Consider the following 16,110-nt stretch of genomic DNA (forward strand, 5'->3'; position numbering starts at 1 on the left):
AGGATGAGAGCATCTGTTGACTGTATCATATCAAAGAGTGATTCTTTGTTAGATGTATAGCATACTATAAGATCAAGAAAAGCTGTTACTGTTATTCAAATGTTTCTTAGTAATCTTCTCACTGTTGTTATGTCTCAAACGGAGGTGCCTTGCTCGATTTGATCTGAAATGGACAACTTAATTTAAAAAAAAGATTAAAATAGGTTAAAGAAAAAAAGAGATAAAAAGAGATATTCAATGTGGATACCAGTAACAAAGTTGATCTGGGTGGAAATTTATACACAGGCTTCTTCAGCATGTGCTAGCTGTAACTGAAATGTGGTCAAGAAGCAGTAGCTCCTTGTGGGATCAAGATATGTGCATGCTAAGCCTGAGTGAATATTTGAGAAGGAAAAGTGAGAAATGTTTGGTTTTGGGTGGACACAAGGAATTTGAGATGGGAAAGATGATGTTGGGTTGACACAATGGACAAAAATAAAGTGGAAAAGAAAAATTGACTCAAAACTGACTGAAGCCATTGCTAAGTGTTTGCAGAAATGGGAATTATAATTCAAGAAACTGGAAGTAATTTAGGGTGTCAATCAGCATGCTGTATTGGTCCCACAACAGCAAAGAGATGAGAGTTTTATTCGACTGTCAAACTCATTTAGGAGTTAATTTACAGGATTTAAAGTTTCTGAAAATTCTGTTACTAAATTAGACTTAGATAATACCTTCTATGCTTGTTGTAGTTGATCTTCTTTATTTTCAGAATGTAGGAGGTGCTATCAGAATATTAAATGCTGTTCTGATATTTGTTTTATCTCTGCAATAAATTCGCATAGGCAGAATTGCATAAAGGAGCAGACTTATATTTCTTGTGTGTCCTTTAACTACAATCACACCTTGTATAAATAATTTAAGCAAAGGGCATGTCCCTTGAAGGGACATGACCCTATCTAGGTTGGCCCAAACAATTCTCAGAATTGGCGTCAAGGGAGATAATGTTTAGCAAACAAGAATAACTAAAATTAGTTAAGGGAAATGCTAACACACACCCATCTATGAAATCGCCGATCATGCCTATTCAAGGAGCAATGTATTTAAAGGCAATCATAAGGTAATATACCAAGATAAGGTCTATGCGATCTGCACATTCAGATCTGTATAAGAATCAAAATTATGGTTTTAACACTCCCTCTTAACTTGATAATCATACTGAGAGATAACATATCTAACATCATCATTTTTGATGAATAAGCATAGAATGATACTCTATATCTATCTAAATCTTATTTATCTTGTGATATCATTGAACACATGATACTATGTCATATTATTATACCTGTGATATGACTTATCACTGATACTAGTGATAACCGTATTGCATGGAATGCAATACATAGGATAAAAATTGAAGAATGATTAAATTCTTCTTTTATCCAGGTTGTGACTCATAGGTACTGGCAATCCTATATCACAACATGATCCTGTGTTATGATCTACTAGAACAGAGGATAAAGTCTGGAGAATAAATTCTTCCTTTATCCAAGTTGTGACTCATAGGCATAGAAATGCTTTTGTCACAAATGATCTTGAATTCATCTAGATCTGACTGTAGTTCTCTGCTTTTCAGTACATTATCTAAGAGATTGTCATCTCTTATAATGTCTTTCGTACAAGTGTTCATTATCTAAGAGATCGTCACCTCTTAAATAACGAGTACAAATGGTGAAGCCCATAATAGTCAATAGCTTGACAATAAAATTATTTTATTAATGATTTAAAGAATACAAATGAATTACAACTCAACCATACCAAATCTTTTCCTGAAGTGATCTATCTTCACTCGAGAGAGAGGTTTGGTAAGAATATCTGTTGTCTGATTTGCAGTACAAATGTATTCTAATTTTACAGTATTCTTATCTACCATATCTCGTACATAATGGTAAGGAATTTCAATATGCTTGGACCTGTCATGAAAAACTAGATTCATAGAAAGCTTGATGGAACTTTGATTATCACAATGAATAATCATAGGATTCATGGCTTGACCAAGTAGTCCCATAAGTAACTTCCAAGCCAAACTGCTTCCTGAGAGGCCATCGCTGCTGCAATGTATTCGGCTTCTGTGTAACTTTGGGCTACTAAAGATTGTTTTCTGCATATCCATGATCCCATTATTGATCCTAAATTGAATCAGCATCTGAAAGTACTTTTTCTATCCTTAACCCTTCCACCCCAATCTTTGTTTGCGAATCCATGTAAATCCAAGTCAACTTTTTGATATTTGAGCCCAAGGTTAAGAGTGCCTTGTAAGTATCTCATAATGTGTTTGATTGCAACTAGGTGAATCTCCTTTGGCTCACACATAAACTGACTTAAGGCTTTAACAACATAGCAAATATCAAGTTTTGTATTTACCAAGTACATAAGGGACCCAATCATCTGTCTGTAGAGAGTAGAATCTATGGAAGTTGATTATGCTACTACTTCTTTAAGTTTATGTAGATTAGTCTCCATTGGAAAAGACATAGACTTGCAATTCAACATCCCAAATCTCTTCAAGATATCTAACGTATACCTCCCTTGATTAGGTATGATGCTGTAAGAATTCTGCCTTACTTCTAGTCTTAGGGAGTAATGAAGGAGTCTTAAATCTTTCATCTTGAATTCTCTAATTAGATCTCTCTTGCATTGATCTATGAAATGACCATCATTTGTTATTAGTAAATCATCACCATATAGTATCAAAATTACCATATCATCTTTATCCCTTTTATGATATAGATTTGGATTGGCTTCATTTTTGGAGAATCCTAAGCCGACGAGGTACTTAACAATTCTTTCATACCAAGCCCTTGTGGTGCAGGAGCATCCTGGGTTGCCTTGTTATCCTGCTCATTTTTGTTCATTTCGCAAGATGGTGCCTATCAGTTCTTTCATGTGCCTAGCAGTCCTTCCTTCATGTGCCTGGCAGTCCTTAATGTGCCGAGTTACCCAGTGTATGTCGAGTGACTCTTCATGTGCCGAGTTACCCAGTGTATGCTGAGTGTTTCTTCATGTGCCGAGTTACCCATGTATGCCAAGTGTTAGCATTTGGACGTGATTTCTGTGAGCCGACTTGTGAGATTTATTTTCGATTGCGACATTTATGTTAAGATCTTTTCTTGGGATTTGTCTAGACCGTTTTTGGGTCGGCCCTTCTCTTATGTAATATTCTAGAATAATCTGTAAACCGTTTTGGCAAGTATATAAAGAGTGCTTAAGCTTAGAGTTAGGAAAATCTTTGAGAAGAGGAATTCTGAGAGTAGAATTGAACGTGCGAATTTTTAGTTGGATCTTTGAATGTGAATGCATTTGTAATTGACTGTAACCTACAAGGCCTTACATCTGGGCATGTATGAAGATGTTTTATGAATCAATAAAAGTATTTCTCTCTTCTTACTCCTTTGGTTGTTGTTCCTTTTGTTTGGTTCTGTTGTGTTAACTCTTGCAGGGTGGTTTGGATAGCTGGATGAGCCTTTGGCCCTAGTTATTCATCCCTTGCCTGCGTTAGTTGGTATCAGAGCTTGAGGTTCGTCCTTATGGAGATTGGATCATGTAGAACCTTGATTTGGATTTGGTTGTAGGGTGGCAGATCTGCTGATTTGACCTATAACATGCAGAGGGTTACGATCTTCTAGGAACTGATTTATAAAGATGGTTCTTGGTAGAAGAAATGTCGATGATGCTATATTGGATCAGTTGAGACAAATTACAGCCAGATTAGATGCTGTGGAGATAGCCCAGAGGAGAGGAGCACATCTTGATGATATAAGTGATGATGAAGCAGCAACACCAAACTATAATCCAGAACCTAAAGAAGTTCAAGATGAGGAAAGATTGTTGTGAGTGTTGTCTAGGGCAATTCAAAACCTGTTGTAGAAGTTGTTCCATATGATGGAAAATTGGACACCAATGTCGTGTTGGATTGGATCTCTGATATGGAGAAGTTCTTTGAGTATGAAAACACTCCTGATAATAGAAAGGTGAAGATTGCAGTCACTAGGTTGAAAGGTCATGCATCACTATGGTGGGAGCATTTGCAAATTGATAGACAAAGGAGAGGAAAGGAGAAGATCAGAACTTGGCCAAAGATGGTGAACAAGGTAAAGAACAAATTCCTCCCCGCTGATTACCAAGTTAGCCTGTTGAGAAAGATGCAAAATTTGAAACAAAAGGACATGACTGTGAAAGAATATACCGAGGAATTCTACAGTTTGGACATTAGATCTGGACATGTGGATGATGATGTTGAGAAAATTGCAAGGTACATTAATGGATTGAGATCTGGAATTCAAGATGAAATAAGTTTTGTGAAGTTGGAAAGTGTAGAAGAAGCATATCAATATGCCTTGAGCGCTGAGGAGATCTTGACAAAGAAGTGTGAACAAAGAGAAAGAGGTAGAGGTGGTAGATTCCAGAGAGGCAGAGGTAGATCTCATGGAGAAAGTGGCAGATCTGATAGTTCTATGCAGGATAATAGAAAATTTGAATGGAAGAATGATGACAAAGGCAAGACCTAATGGAAAAGTGGAAATTCTTATCAAGGAGGCACTAATTCTTACCGAGGACGAGGTAATTCCTATTCTAAAGGTGGATTTCATGGTAATTGTTTCAGATGTGGTAAAGAGGGACATAGATCTTTTGAATGTAGATCCTCTAAAAGTAGGCAAGGTAACATAAATGCTGTGATTCAAGAAGATGATGAGGGTTCACCAAGTGGACCTGAGGCTGGAGAAAATCTGATGGTGAGAAGAACCTTATGTAATAAGGGAAGTGATGAGGAACCTGTTTTCAAGAGAAGTCTTTTCAAGACAAGAGGTAAGATGGCTGGAAAATGTTGCAAAGTGATCATTGACAGTGAAAGTTCTACAAATCTGACATCAGAAGAGCTGGTTACCAAGTCGCAGTTGCAGAGGCTGAAACATCCCAAACCTTATCATGTTTCATCGATCAAAGATGAGCATAAAATATTGGTAAGTGAGCAATGCCTTGTGAAGTTCAAAATTGGACATTACTTTGATGAAGTTTTGTGTGATATTATGCCCATGGATTGTTGTCATATTTTGTTGGGTAGACCTTGGCAATATGATAGATATGCTGTACATGATGGAAGATTGAATCAATATACTTTTTGGGTAAATGAGAAGAAACGAGCATTGCTGCCCTTGATTAAAAGTCCAAATGAGGTTAATTGTACTGCTTTAAAAATTTGCATGGTTAATGGGAAACAATTTGAAAAGGAAATGAAAAGGAATCAAGTCTATTTTGCCATAGTTCCTAGAGGACCGAGTGTTGGTGGTAATGGCCGAGCAGCAGAAGCTAGTAATGACCAAGTGATAGCAGATAGTGATAGCCGAGTATCAGTAGCAATTACAGAGTTGCTGAATGAGTATAAAGACATTATTGCTGATGATATTCCTAATGGTTTACCTCCAGTAAGAAGCATAAGTCATTGTATGGATCTGATTCCTAGAGCTAGTTTGCCAAACAAAGCACCACATAGATTGACACGTGTAGAGAATAAAGAACTTAACGGACAAGTGCATGAGTTGTTGCAAAAAAGTTTGATCAGAGAAAGCTTGAGTCCATGTGCTGTACCTGCTATATTAGCACCTAAAAAGAATCAAGAATGGAGAATGTGTACTGATTCTAGAGCCATTAACAAGATAACAGTGAAATATAGGTTTCTTATGCTGATGATGGATGACATAATGGACTGTTTGAGTGGAGCAAAGTAGTTTACCAATATTGATTTGAAAAGTGGCTATCATTAGATCAGAATTAGAGAAGGTGATGAATGGAACACTATTTTCAAGACAAAAGATGGTTTGTATGAATGATTGGTTATGCCTTTTGGTTTGACTAATGCACCTAGTATTTTCATGAGGTTGATGAATGAAGTTCTAAAAAGTTTTTTGGGTAAGTTTGTGATTGTTTATTTGGATGATATTTTGATATGCAGTAAGACTAAGGAAGAACATCTTGAGCATATTAGACAAGTATTGTAGAAATTGAAAGAGAAAAAGTTGCTAATTAATTTAAAAAAGTGGTCTTTTATGCAAGAGGAGATTGTGTATTTGGGATTTGTGATTTCAACTGATGGATTGAAGATGGATCTTGAGAAGGTTAAAGCAAATTTGGAATGGCCTACACCTGAGAATGTGGGTGAGGTAAGATCATTTCGTGGTTTGGCTAGTTTTTACAGAAAGTTTATAAAGAATTTCAGTGCTGTTTGTAATTCTATGACTGATACAATGAGGGGAGATAAAAAGGAATTCAAGTGGACACACAAAGCTGATAAGAGTTTTGAGACTTTGAAACAAAAGGTTGCTGAATTACCTGTATTAGCTTTACCTGATTTTAACAAAGTATTTCAAGTTGAATGTGATGCAAGTGGTAATGCAATAGGAGCTGTATTAAGTCAAGAAGACAAGTCTATTGCTTTCTTTAGTGAAAAGTTGAATGATGCTAAAAGGATGTATTCTGTGTATGATCAAGAATTTTATGCCATTGTTCAAGCATTGAAGAAGTGGAGACATTATTTGATTCCTAAGGAGTTTCTGATGTATACTGATCATCAAGCTTTACAATACTTGGGAAGTCAACATAAATTGAATCAGAGACATATGAAGTGGGTTGAGTACTTGCAAAGTTTCACATTTGTTATTAAGCATAAGAGTGGAGTTACTAACAGAGTTGCTGATGCATTGAGTAGAAGACATTCTTTGTTGACTGAAATGAAGGTTGAAGTTATTGGTTTTGATGAAATGAAAGAGTTGTATGATGCTGATCTTGATTTTTCTGAGGCGTGGAGAGAGTGCAGAGCACCAAATCTGACAGATCACATAAGTATGATGAATATTTCATTCAAGAAGGTATGTCGTTCAAAGGCATTTAGTTGTGTATTCCTAGAAGTTCTGTGAGGTTGAATCTGATTAAGGAAAGCCATAGTGGTGGATAAGCTGGACATTTGGAATTGATAAGACATTGAGTTTGCTGAAAGGGAAGTATTATTGGCCACAAATGCATAAGAATGTTTAGAAATTTGTAAATAGTTGTGGAGTTTGTCAAGTTGCAAAGGGAGTGAGTCAAAATATTGGTTTATATACACTTATTATTGTTCCTGAGAAACCTTGGACTGACATCAGTATGGATTTTGTTCTTAGATTGCCTAAGACAGTGAAAGGGTATGATTCCATATTTGTGGTAGTGGACAGATTTTTTAAGATGACTCATTTGATACCATGTAAGAAGACATCAAATGTTGAGCATGTTGTTGAACTTTTCTTTAAAGAGATTGTGAGATTGTATAGATTACCAAGAAGTATTATTTCTGACAGAGATAGTAAGTTTGTTGGTTATTTTTGGAAGACTTTGTAGAAGAAGATGGGTACTAAGCTAAAGTTTAGTTCTACATTCCATCTACAAACAGATAGATAGACAAAGGTTGTGAATAGAAGCTTGAGAAATTTTCTAAGATGTTTAGTTGGGAATAAGCCAAGTAACTGGGAGATAGTATTGGCACAAGTTGAATTTGCATATAATAATTCAGTGAATAGGAGTACAATGAAAACACCTTTTGAGATTGTTACTGGAATGCATCCTAGAGGTATATCAGATTTGAGAGATGTTGCTGGTGAAGAAAAGAGAAGCACTGCAGGAGAAGAATTTGTTGATTTTATAGAGTCTTTGTAGAAGGAAGTGAAGTTGAGGTTGGAACAGAGTAATTAGAAGTGTAAGGAGAATGCTGATCAGTCTAGTAGATGCCATGATTTTCAAGTTGGTGATGAAGTGATGGTTCATCTGAAGAAAGGAAGATTCCCAGTTGGAACATACAGTAAGCTGAAGATGAAGAAATTTGGACCTTGTAAGATCTTGAAGAAGTTTGACAGTGGTAATGCTTATGAAGTTGAGTTACCTGATGACATGGATATATCTCCTATATTCAATATTGCTGATTTGTATAAGTATCATGAGTTAGAGGATGAAGTTGTTGCATCAGATGATTATCCTAAGAAGCAGATTGAAGAAGTTGAACAGATATTGGATCAGAGAGTTGGCAGGAGCACAAGAGGAAAAGATTACTATGAATATTTGGTGAAGTGGAAGAACAGACTTATTGAAGATGCTTCATGGATTTCTCAATTTGAGTTGGATTCAGCTCAGGTTGTGATATCTCAATGATTCAGGAGAATCATTTCTTTCAACCCCGGTTGTTTGATGCAAGAGCATCCTGGGTTGCCTTGTTATCCTGCTCATTTTTGTTCATTCTGCAAGATGGTGCCTAGCAGTCCTTCATGTGTCGAGTTACTGTAGCAATTCCTTCATGTGCCGAGTTACCCAGTGTATGTTGAGTGACTCTTCATGTGTCGAGTTACCCAGTGTATGCTGAGTGTTAGCATTTGGACGTGATTTCTGCGAGCCGACTTGCGGGATTTATTTTCGATCGTGACATTTATTTTAAGATCTTTTTTTGGGATGTGTCCAGACCATTGTTGGGTCGGTCCTCCTCTTATGTAATGTTCTAGAATAATCTGTAAGCCGTTTTGGCAAGTATATATAGAGTGTTTAGGCTTAGAGTTAGGAAAGTCTTTGAGAAGAGGAATTCTGAGAGCAGAATTGAATGTGCGAATTTGCAGTTGGATCATTGAATGTGAATGCATTTGTAATTGGCCGTAACCTAGAAGGCCTTACAGCTAGGCATGTATGAAGATGTTTTAATGAATCAATAAAAGTATTTTTCTCTTCTTTCTCCTTTGGTTGTTGTTCTTTGCGTTTGTTTCCATTGTGTTAACTCTTGCAAGGTGGTTTGGATAGCTGGATGAGCTTTTGGCCCTAGTTATTCATCCCTTGCCTGCGTCACCTTGGAGCCTGTTTAAGCCCATAGAGAGCTTTCTTGAGCCTGCAAACAAAAACTTTAGGATCATGAGTTTCAAATCCTTTAGGTTGCTCCAAATATACCTCTTCTGTAATCTTTCCATTGAGGAATGTTGTTTTTACATCCATTTGATGTACTTTCCATCCCTTTGATGCTGCAATAGCTAGGACTGCTCTTGTAGAGGTGTATCTAGCAACAGGAGCAAAGGTTTCCTTATAATCAATCCCTTCTTTCTGAGAGAATTCCTTGGCTACAAATTTGACTTTATATTTTTCAATGCTATTGTCTGCAGCATGCTTTATTTTAAATATCCACTTGGAAGAGACCACAAATTTTCCTTCAGGTCTAGGAACAATTTCCCAAACCTCATTCTTCATAATGGATTGGTATTCTTCCGTCATAGCAGCCTTCTACGCTGTATGTTTAATAGCATCTGAAACATTGGTTGGTTCTGATTTAGACAAATCATTCATGTTTGTTGTATAACTAGAAAATCTTTTGGGTCTTTTGCTTTCTTTGACTGTTCCAGATGGTGCAGTGAAGTCTTGTGCTTCGTCTACTGTCTTGATGGCCCAAAATGGTCTTTTCTTAGAATTTAGAGTTTCTTCAAGAGTGAGATTTTGAATTTCATCTTCAATTTCTTCAGTGTTCTCCCTTTGAGACTCATATTCAGTATTTCTTTTAGAACTAGGTAATGGAGAGGGTTTTTTAGAACTTAGGGCTCTTTTGAATACTAAATCTTCCTCAAAAATTACATCCCTACTAAGTTTAATATTTTTCTGAACAGGTATGAAAATCCTATATGCTTTAGATGTTTCACTATACCCTACAAAAATACCTTTTTCTCTCGGAGGGTTCTAACTTAGTTCTCTTTTCTTTTGAAACATGTATATATTTAGGCACCCAAAAATCCTAAGATGACTTATATTGGGTTTAACCTTAGTTAAGACTTCTTTAGAAGTTTTATCTCTAAGGTAGGAGTGAGGACCTCTGTTTTGAATATAGATTGCAGTACAGAGGCTTTTGCCCAAAGATAATATTTTAGATTTTGATCGAATATCATAGCTCTTGTAGCTTCCATAATTTTTCTATTCTTCCTTTCTGCTACCCTGTTTTGTTGCAGGTTATAAGGAACAATATACTCCCGCTGAATTCCTGTTTCTTTACAAAACCTTTTAAACAAATCTGAGATGTATTCCCCTCCATTATCAGTCCTATGAGTTTTAATTTTATGTCCGGATAAGTTTTCAGTTAAGATTTTAAATTCTTTAAATCTCTTCAAGATTTCTTCTGATTCTTTGCATTTTAAGAAGTAAATCCAAGTTTTCCTAGAGAAGTCATCTATAAAATGCATATAGTACTAGAATCCTCCAAGAGAAGGAATAAACATAGGACCACATAAATCTGAGTGGATTAATTCCAAAACATTGTTAGTTTTTCTAGTGCTATCATGAAATGGACTTTTGGTGTTCTTACCCAAAGTGCATCCTTTGCATATGCTTGAGTGATCTTTATTCAGTTTAGGTAAACTAGTAACCATCTTCTCTATAGTTGATAAGGTTTTGAAATTTAGATGTCCTAACTTTCTGTGCCATATTTCATTTATATTTGCAACTTCATGAATTAAGGCTTGAATAGATCGATTAGGTTTTGAATTTAATTCATACAAATACCCTTTTCTTTGACCAATCAATTTTGCTTTCTTAAATGAGTTCTTAACCCAGGTTATGACTTTACTGTCCATGAATGCAACATTATGTCCATCATCTTCGAGTGCTGTAATGAAGATTAGATTCTTTTTAATTCTTGGTACATAGAGTACTCCTTTGAGAAGAAGAGAACTACTCGACTTTAGTTTCAAGGTGCAATTTCCAATTCTTTTGACAGAATGTGCTGAATTATCACCCATGGTGACTTCGCCATTAACTTTTTCTGATATAGAGTCCAGTGCTTCTTTGTATCTTGTAATCTGTCGAGATGATCCACCATCAATCACCCATGCTTTACTTGAGACTTCATTTGATAGTGCCAAATACAATACACGATTCTCAAGATCATAGTTATCTTCTTCCCTAGTAATGTTTGTACAATTCATTTGTTGTTTAGAATTCATAGGGCAATTAGATATGTAATGTCCAAACTTCTCACATCTGAAGCATTTTATTTTGGATAGATCTTTTTTAGGTTTGTCATTCTTTTGATTACCCCTCTTCTTCTTGAAATGCTTCTTCTTGCCTTTATAGGAATTTGTATTAAGAACATGAAGTTCTTCATCTTCCATTTTCAATTTTCCTCCTTTCTTAAGTTTTTTGGATTCTTCCTGAAGACAATCTCCCTTAGGTCTATCAAAGTCAAGAAGATTATCTCTGGCATTTACTTCTTGTGCAAATGTTTCCCATGAATCCGATAATTCATCTGTAGCCATTAGTGTTAGTTCCGTGTCATTAATGATGGTTCCTATACTTGCAAGTTTATCTTTTAGGCTGGCAACCCTTAAGAAGTAAGAATTCATCGATTCTCCCTTCTTTTTTTGTATGTGATTTAGTTGCCTTTTTAGTGCGAGAACTCTAGTTGCATTGTTAACCTCATATTCATTTAGTAATGCATTCATCATATTAAATGCTGTTTGATGTTTCGTTAGCATGGTTACTATATCATATTTTACTCTATCTAATATGATTTGAATGACTTTCCTATTTCCTTTACTCCATATAGATTTATGAGGTTCAACAGTAGGCTATTTGGATGCTGAATCAACATATTGTGTTACATCATTTTCTTCAAGAATCATCATAATTCTGAATTTCCAAACATCAAAGTGTTCTTTCCCATCAAACCTGTCCTCGGGTCTAATTGTGTATGCCATTGAAGATAGGAGAATGATGCTAGATATATATCAAGTCCAATTTTTTATTTTACAGAGCCTAGGTTTGACTACCAAAGCTCTGATACCATGTAAAGTTTTTGCAAATTTTGTTATTAAATTAGACTTAGATAATACCTTCTATGCTTGCTGTAGTTGATCCTATTTATTTTCTGAATGTAGGAGGTGTTACCAGAATATTAAATGCTGTTCAGATATTTGTTTTATCTCTGCAATAAATTTGTATAGGCAGAATTGCTTAAAGGAGCAGACTTATATTTCCTGTGTGTCCTTTAACTACAATCACACCTTGTATAAATACCTTAACCAAAGGGCATGTCCCTTGAAGGGACATGACCCTATCTAGGTCGGCCCAAACAATGCATTCTCAGAATTGGCGTCAAGTGAGATAATGTTTAGCAAACAAGAATAACTAAAATTAGTTAAGGTAAATGCTAACACACACCCATCTATGAAATTGCCGATCATGCCTATTCAAGGAGCAATGTATTTAAAGGCAATCATAAGGTAATATACCAAGATAAGGTCTGTGCGATCTGCACATTCAGATCTGTATGAGAATCAAAGTTATGGTTTTAACACAGGACATGGAATTAAAGTGAATCTTAAATTATTCTCTAAGGCTAGAATATTTTTCAGATTTTCTGTAAATGAGAGATCACTGTTTAATTGTCTATGTGAAAAGAATTCTGTATCTGTGTGTAAATATTTCAGAAGGAATAAACATAAAATCAGTTTTTCCTGTGGCATCTTCAATCGTAGGAGAGCTCTCATCTCTAAATATTTCATTATATGATGGTTTATCAGGATTTAACGCATAGTTTCAAGTCAATTGTCATTGACCTGGAGTAGTACTGGGAGGGCCAACCTCCCTGGAAGTCTTGGTGCTTCACCCCTGTGAGCATCACCAAGATTCGATGAGTGCTCAGTGGATCTATTGTGGTCATGCCTCATGAGAGATGGGTTTTGTTGAATCCAGCGCATGAATAATGGGACAATGGAGATTGACCTGTTCATCAGAAAAATTGATACACTGTGCAAGCACAACTCAAAAGTAAATATTTCATTTTTCATTTTTTGTGCAGATGGATGCTGTAACATATTTTTGTTCAATGGCTTTTCTAACTGTTTTCTGACACAAAAAATAAAGATTTCTTGATTTGTGATTAGTAGAATACTAGTCGCATTGCTTTCTATAGAAAATTTAGTTATTTGGAGCCATGGAAATTGAATTTTATTTTCAAATATATGATATTTTTGTTATGGCAAATTATAATCATTCTTAGAAGAGTCAATTACAGATTAAAGTCACACTTCCTAGAAGATGCCGTGACACTCAGATGTGGGTTGCTGCAACAATTATCTAGCCTTATCAGGTTGATCACAGCTTTGATTCACCTGATCTCACTAAGGGTTGCGACTCAAATTTAACAAACTCCAGCCAATATTGGCTCACAAAGTAGGATCTGTGAGTCTGTGCCCTACTGATTCTTACGAGAAGTTTATCCGGAATCACAAATTCCATAGCTGAGATATGGGAGCGGCCAAATTTGATTGCATTCAGTCTGGATCTCAGGGGCAGACAAGTATCATTGGTTTTGTGTCCTCCTCCAGGATCTCTTTGGCCTCCGATGTTAGGCCAGTGGAAAGTACAATACAACCTTCAATGATACCTTCACCAGCCCCTCTGAGCTCAGGCAAGTTCTTTAATGACATTATCGAATTGTGTAGTGCGATTTTCAATGTGATTACTAATTCTGTAGTTTTATTATTTTAGGGTGACACTGTGATAGTTTTCTAAGATTGTAGTCCTCAGGGGAGGCTTTTGTATTTTAATTTGGATTTCATGAGGAATTTTGATATTGCTTCGAATTAGTAAGCAATCAGGCATTGCATGAGTTTGAACTGAAGACAAGATGTTTCACAACTGATCACAAATAAACCTTGTTTGATTGCTGTGTTGGAAAATTTGCCTCAGAGATTTATTAGTCTAAGTTCTCACTTTAAGATGTGTGCTGCTATTAAACGTCCCCTAAAATTCTTTATTGAACTAGATCATGCTCTCTTGTATGTCTTCCTTTCAGACAACCTCCATGAGCAGTTTTTGTGGATAAATTATTGAGTCTACTTTGTTATATCAATATTGCATAGACTTGTCGTTAGCATGTTGTGGGTCCTATTGAATTTTCTTTACCTTAAATGATCACTTATTCAATTTAGTTATACTTGGCCTCTGCATCAGTGAGAGGCAACACTGGATTTTGCTCATGTAGTTCCAAGGTCAAGATTTGAACATTTATTTGTAAGACCAAGATTTTTAAACTTAAAAATCCTTCTTTTTCTCAAGGTGCTATGCTCAAATCGAAGGATTGCTAGATCAGTGTCAAATTGGTATACAATCCATATGTTTGTTGAAGGGAAAATTTGCCTCAGATTTATTAGTCTAAGTTCTCACTTTAAGATTTGTGCTGCTATTAAACGTCCCCTAAAATTCTTTATTGAACTAGATCATGCTCTCTTGTATGTCTTCCTTTCAGACAACCTCCATGAGCAGTTTTTGTGGATAAATTATTGAGTCTACTTTGTTATATCAATATTGCATAGACTTGTCGTTAGCATATTGTGGGTCCTATTGAATTTTCTTTACCTTAAATGATCACTTATTCAATTTAGTTATACTTGGCCTCTGCATCAGTGAGAGGCAACACTGGATTTTGCTCATGTAGTTCTAAGGTCAAGATTTGAACATTTATTTGTAAGACCAAGATTTTTAAACTTAAAAATCCTTCTTTTTCTCAAGGTGCTATGCTCAAATCGAAGGATTGCTAGATCAGTGTCAAATTGGTATACAATCCATATGTTTGTTGAAGGGCTAGTGACCAACCATGGATTTTTGTTTTGTTTGTAGCTCTCTACTTGATGACAAGGAGAAAGAAGAACTATCTTATAAAAAGTTAATAAATTTAATAGTTGTTAACTTTGAAATTAACAAGGAAGAGTTTTCAGCTAACAACACACTAACGTGGTGCTTCAACCACTTGTCAAATGGTGGTTGAAGACTCTTTAAGGGTTGTGGCTATGTGATGTTAAAGTTTTAAACAGTTGGGTCAACTGATTGTGGAGTGGGCGTTAAGAGACTGTTTTGGTTGCGGTGGTAATTACTTTAGAATAATCAAATGGAAATACATGATTAAATGCTAGGAGCAGTCAGGACGTTTCTGTTTATTCATATGAACAACAATAATTAAACCAGGTCTGTATGCAAGCAGCCATGTAACAGCCTTATCAAATTACAGATTAGTAAGGTCATAAAGTGGGAGGATTAGTGAGCAGGCGTGAAATATGATGCCTGTGGATCTATGTTTTTTTAAGCCTCTTTGAATTGAACACATGATTCTTTGTGGGAATTTTGTTTTAGTGAACCAAACTCCCTAAAATTGAGGCTAACTCTGAGCTAAAAATCAATTTGATGGAGATGGAAGCCAGATTATTAAATAGAGGCAATGAAAAAGAGATATGTCTAGAGCATATTTTAGAATGTTGATAAATTATAGCTACGGTCAGATACAAGAATTTTTTGTCTTGAAGTCACACAAGCATTTATCGAAACTATTCATATCCAACTAAGTATGCAGAAATCTGTACTTCCAGATTATATTTTCTCTTGATGGTCGAGTAATGATATCTTGCATATTATCAATCAGGAAATGATTGAATGCATTCTGTTAAGACATAATTGAATCAAGAAAGATGATCTATCTATGTCCATTGTCTATACTGATTGGTGATTTGTCTTGATCATGTTTTGGTTAACTAAATTGGTTTGCATTATGTTAACTATTGTTTATACCAATAGTCAAGTCATGAGTGGACATGAGACATGTCCTTTCATGACATGACCATTGGCTTTGTGCCTTTTGGATCAATACTTATATCTAACCAATCAAAACAAGAGATGCATTGAAATTAATAAATGCTCTGCTTTAGCAGATAAACTTCAGATTGTAAATTCATGATTAGTATTTCTTAATATTGATTTGACATTACAATTATCAAAAGTATATAGCCTTTCTGAGATTTGATCTCCTTCCGTATTCAGTCTTACACATACAATAATCAGAACTTATCAATAGTATATCAGAATTGTTGTGGAAATAATAGTAATCTGCATGCTGATTATAGTCTACAATAAATCTAATCATTTTAACATGGAATCAGAGCAAGGTTAAGAAATATCCTATTAGATTTGAAATAAGTAATAACATATGGTTGAATTATTGGTATTTGATTGATTCTGAATGGAAGCATTAGAAATTTCACA

The 16,110-nt window shown here is 35.5% G+C and overlaps 1 protein-coding gene across 3 annotated transcripts in view; it reads left to right on the forward strand.

Moving 5' to 3' along the window:
* LOC149579821 (uncharacterized) overlaps positions 1 to 16,110 on the forward strand; it is a 47,976-nt gene that overhangs the window by 4,435 nt on the left and 27,431 nt on the right. For 2 of the 3 annotated variants that reach the window (XM_089787153.1, XM_089787163.1), the window contains exons 2-3: positions 12,597 to 12,843; positions 13,091 to 13,486. The exons of the other annotated variant lie outside the window; for it this stretch is intronic. In XM_089787153.1, coding sequence (XP_089643279.1) covers positions 13,324 to 13,486 — 163 coding nt within the window. In that variant the 5' untranslated portion in view covers positions 12,597 to 12,843; positions 13,091 to 13,323. The remainder of the gene's footprint in view (positions 1 to 12,596; positions 12,844 to 13,090; positions 13,487 to 16,110) is intronic. 3 annotated transcript variants of the gene reach the window in all.

This window comes from Cupressus sempervirens, chromosome 1 (genome assembly GCF_028749045.1).
Source record: "Cupressus sempervirens isolate cs-2001-9-10 chromosome 1, ASM2874904v1, whole genome shotgun sequence".
NCBI classification, from domain to species: Eukaryota; Viridiplantae; Streptophyta; class Pinopsida; order Cupressales; family Cupressaceae; genus Cupressus; species Cupressus sempervirens.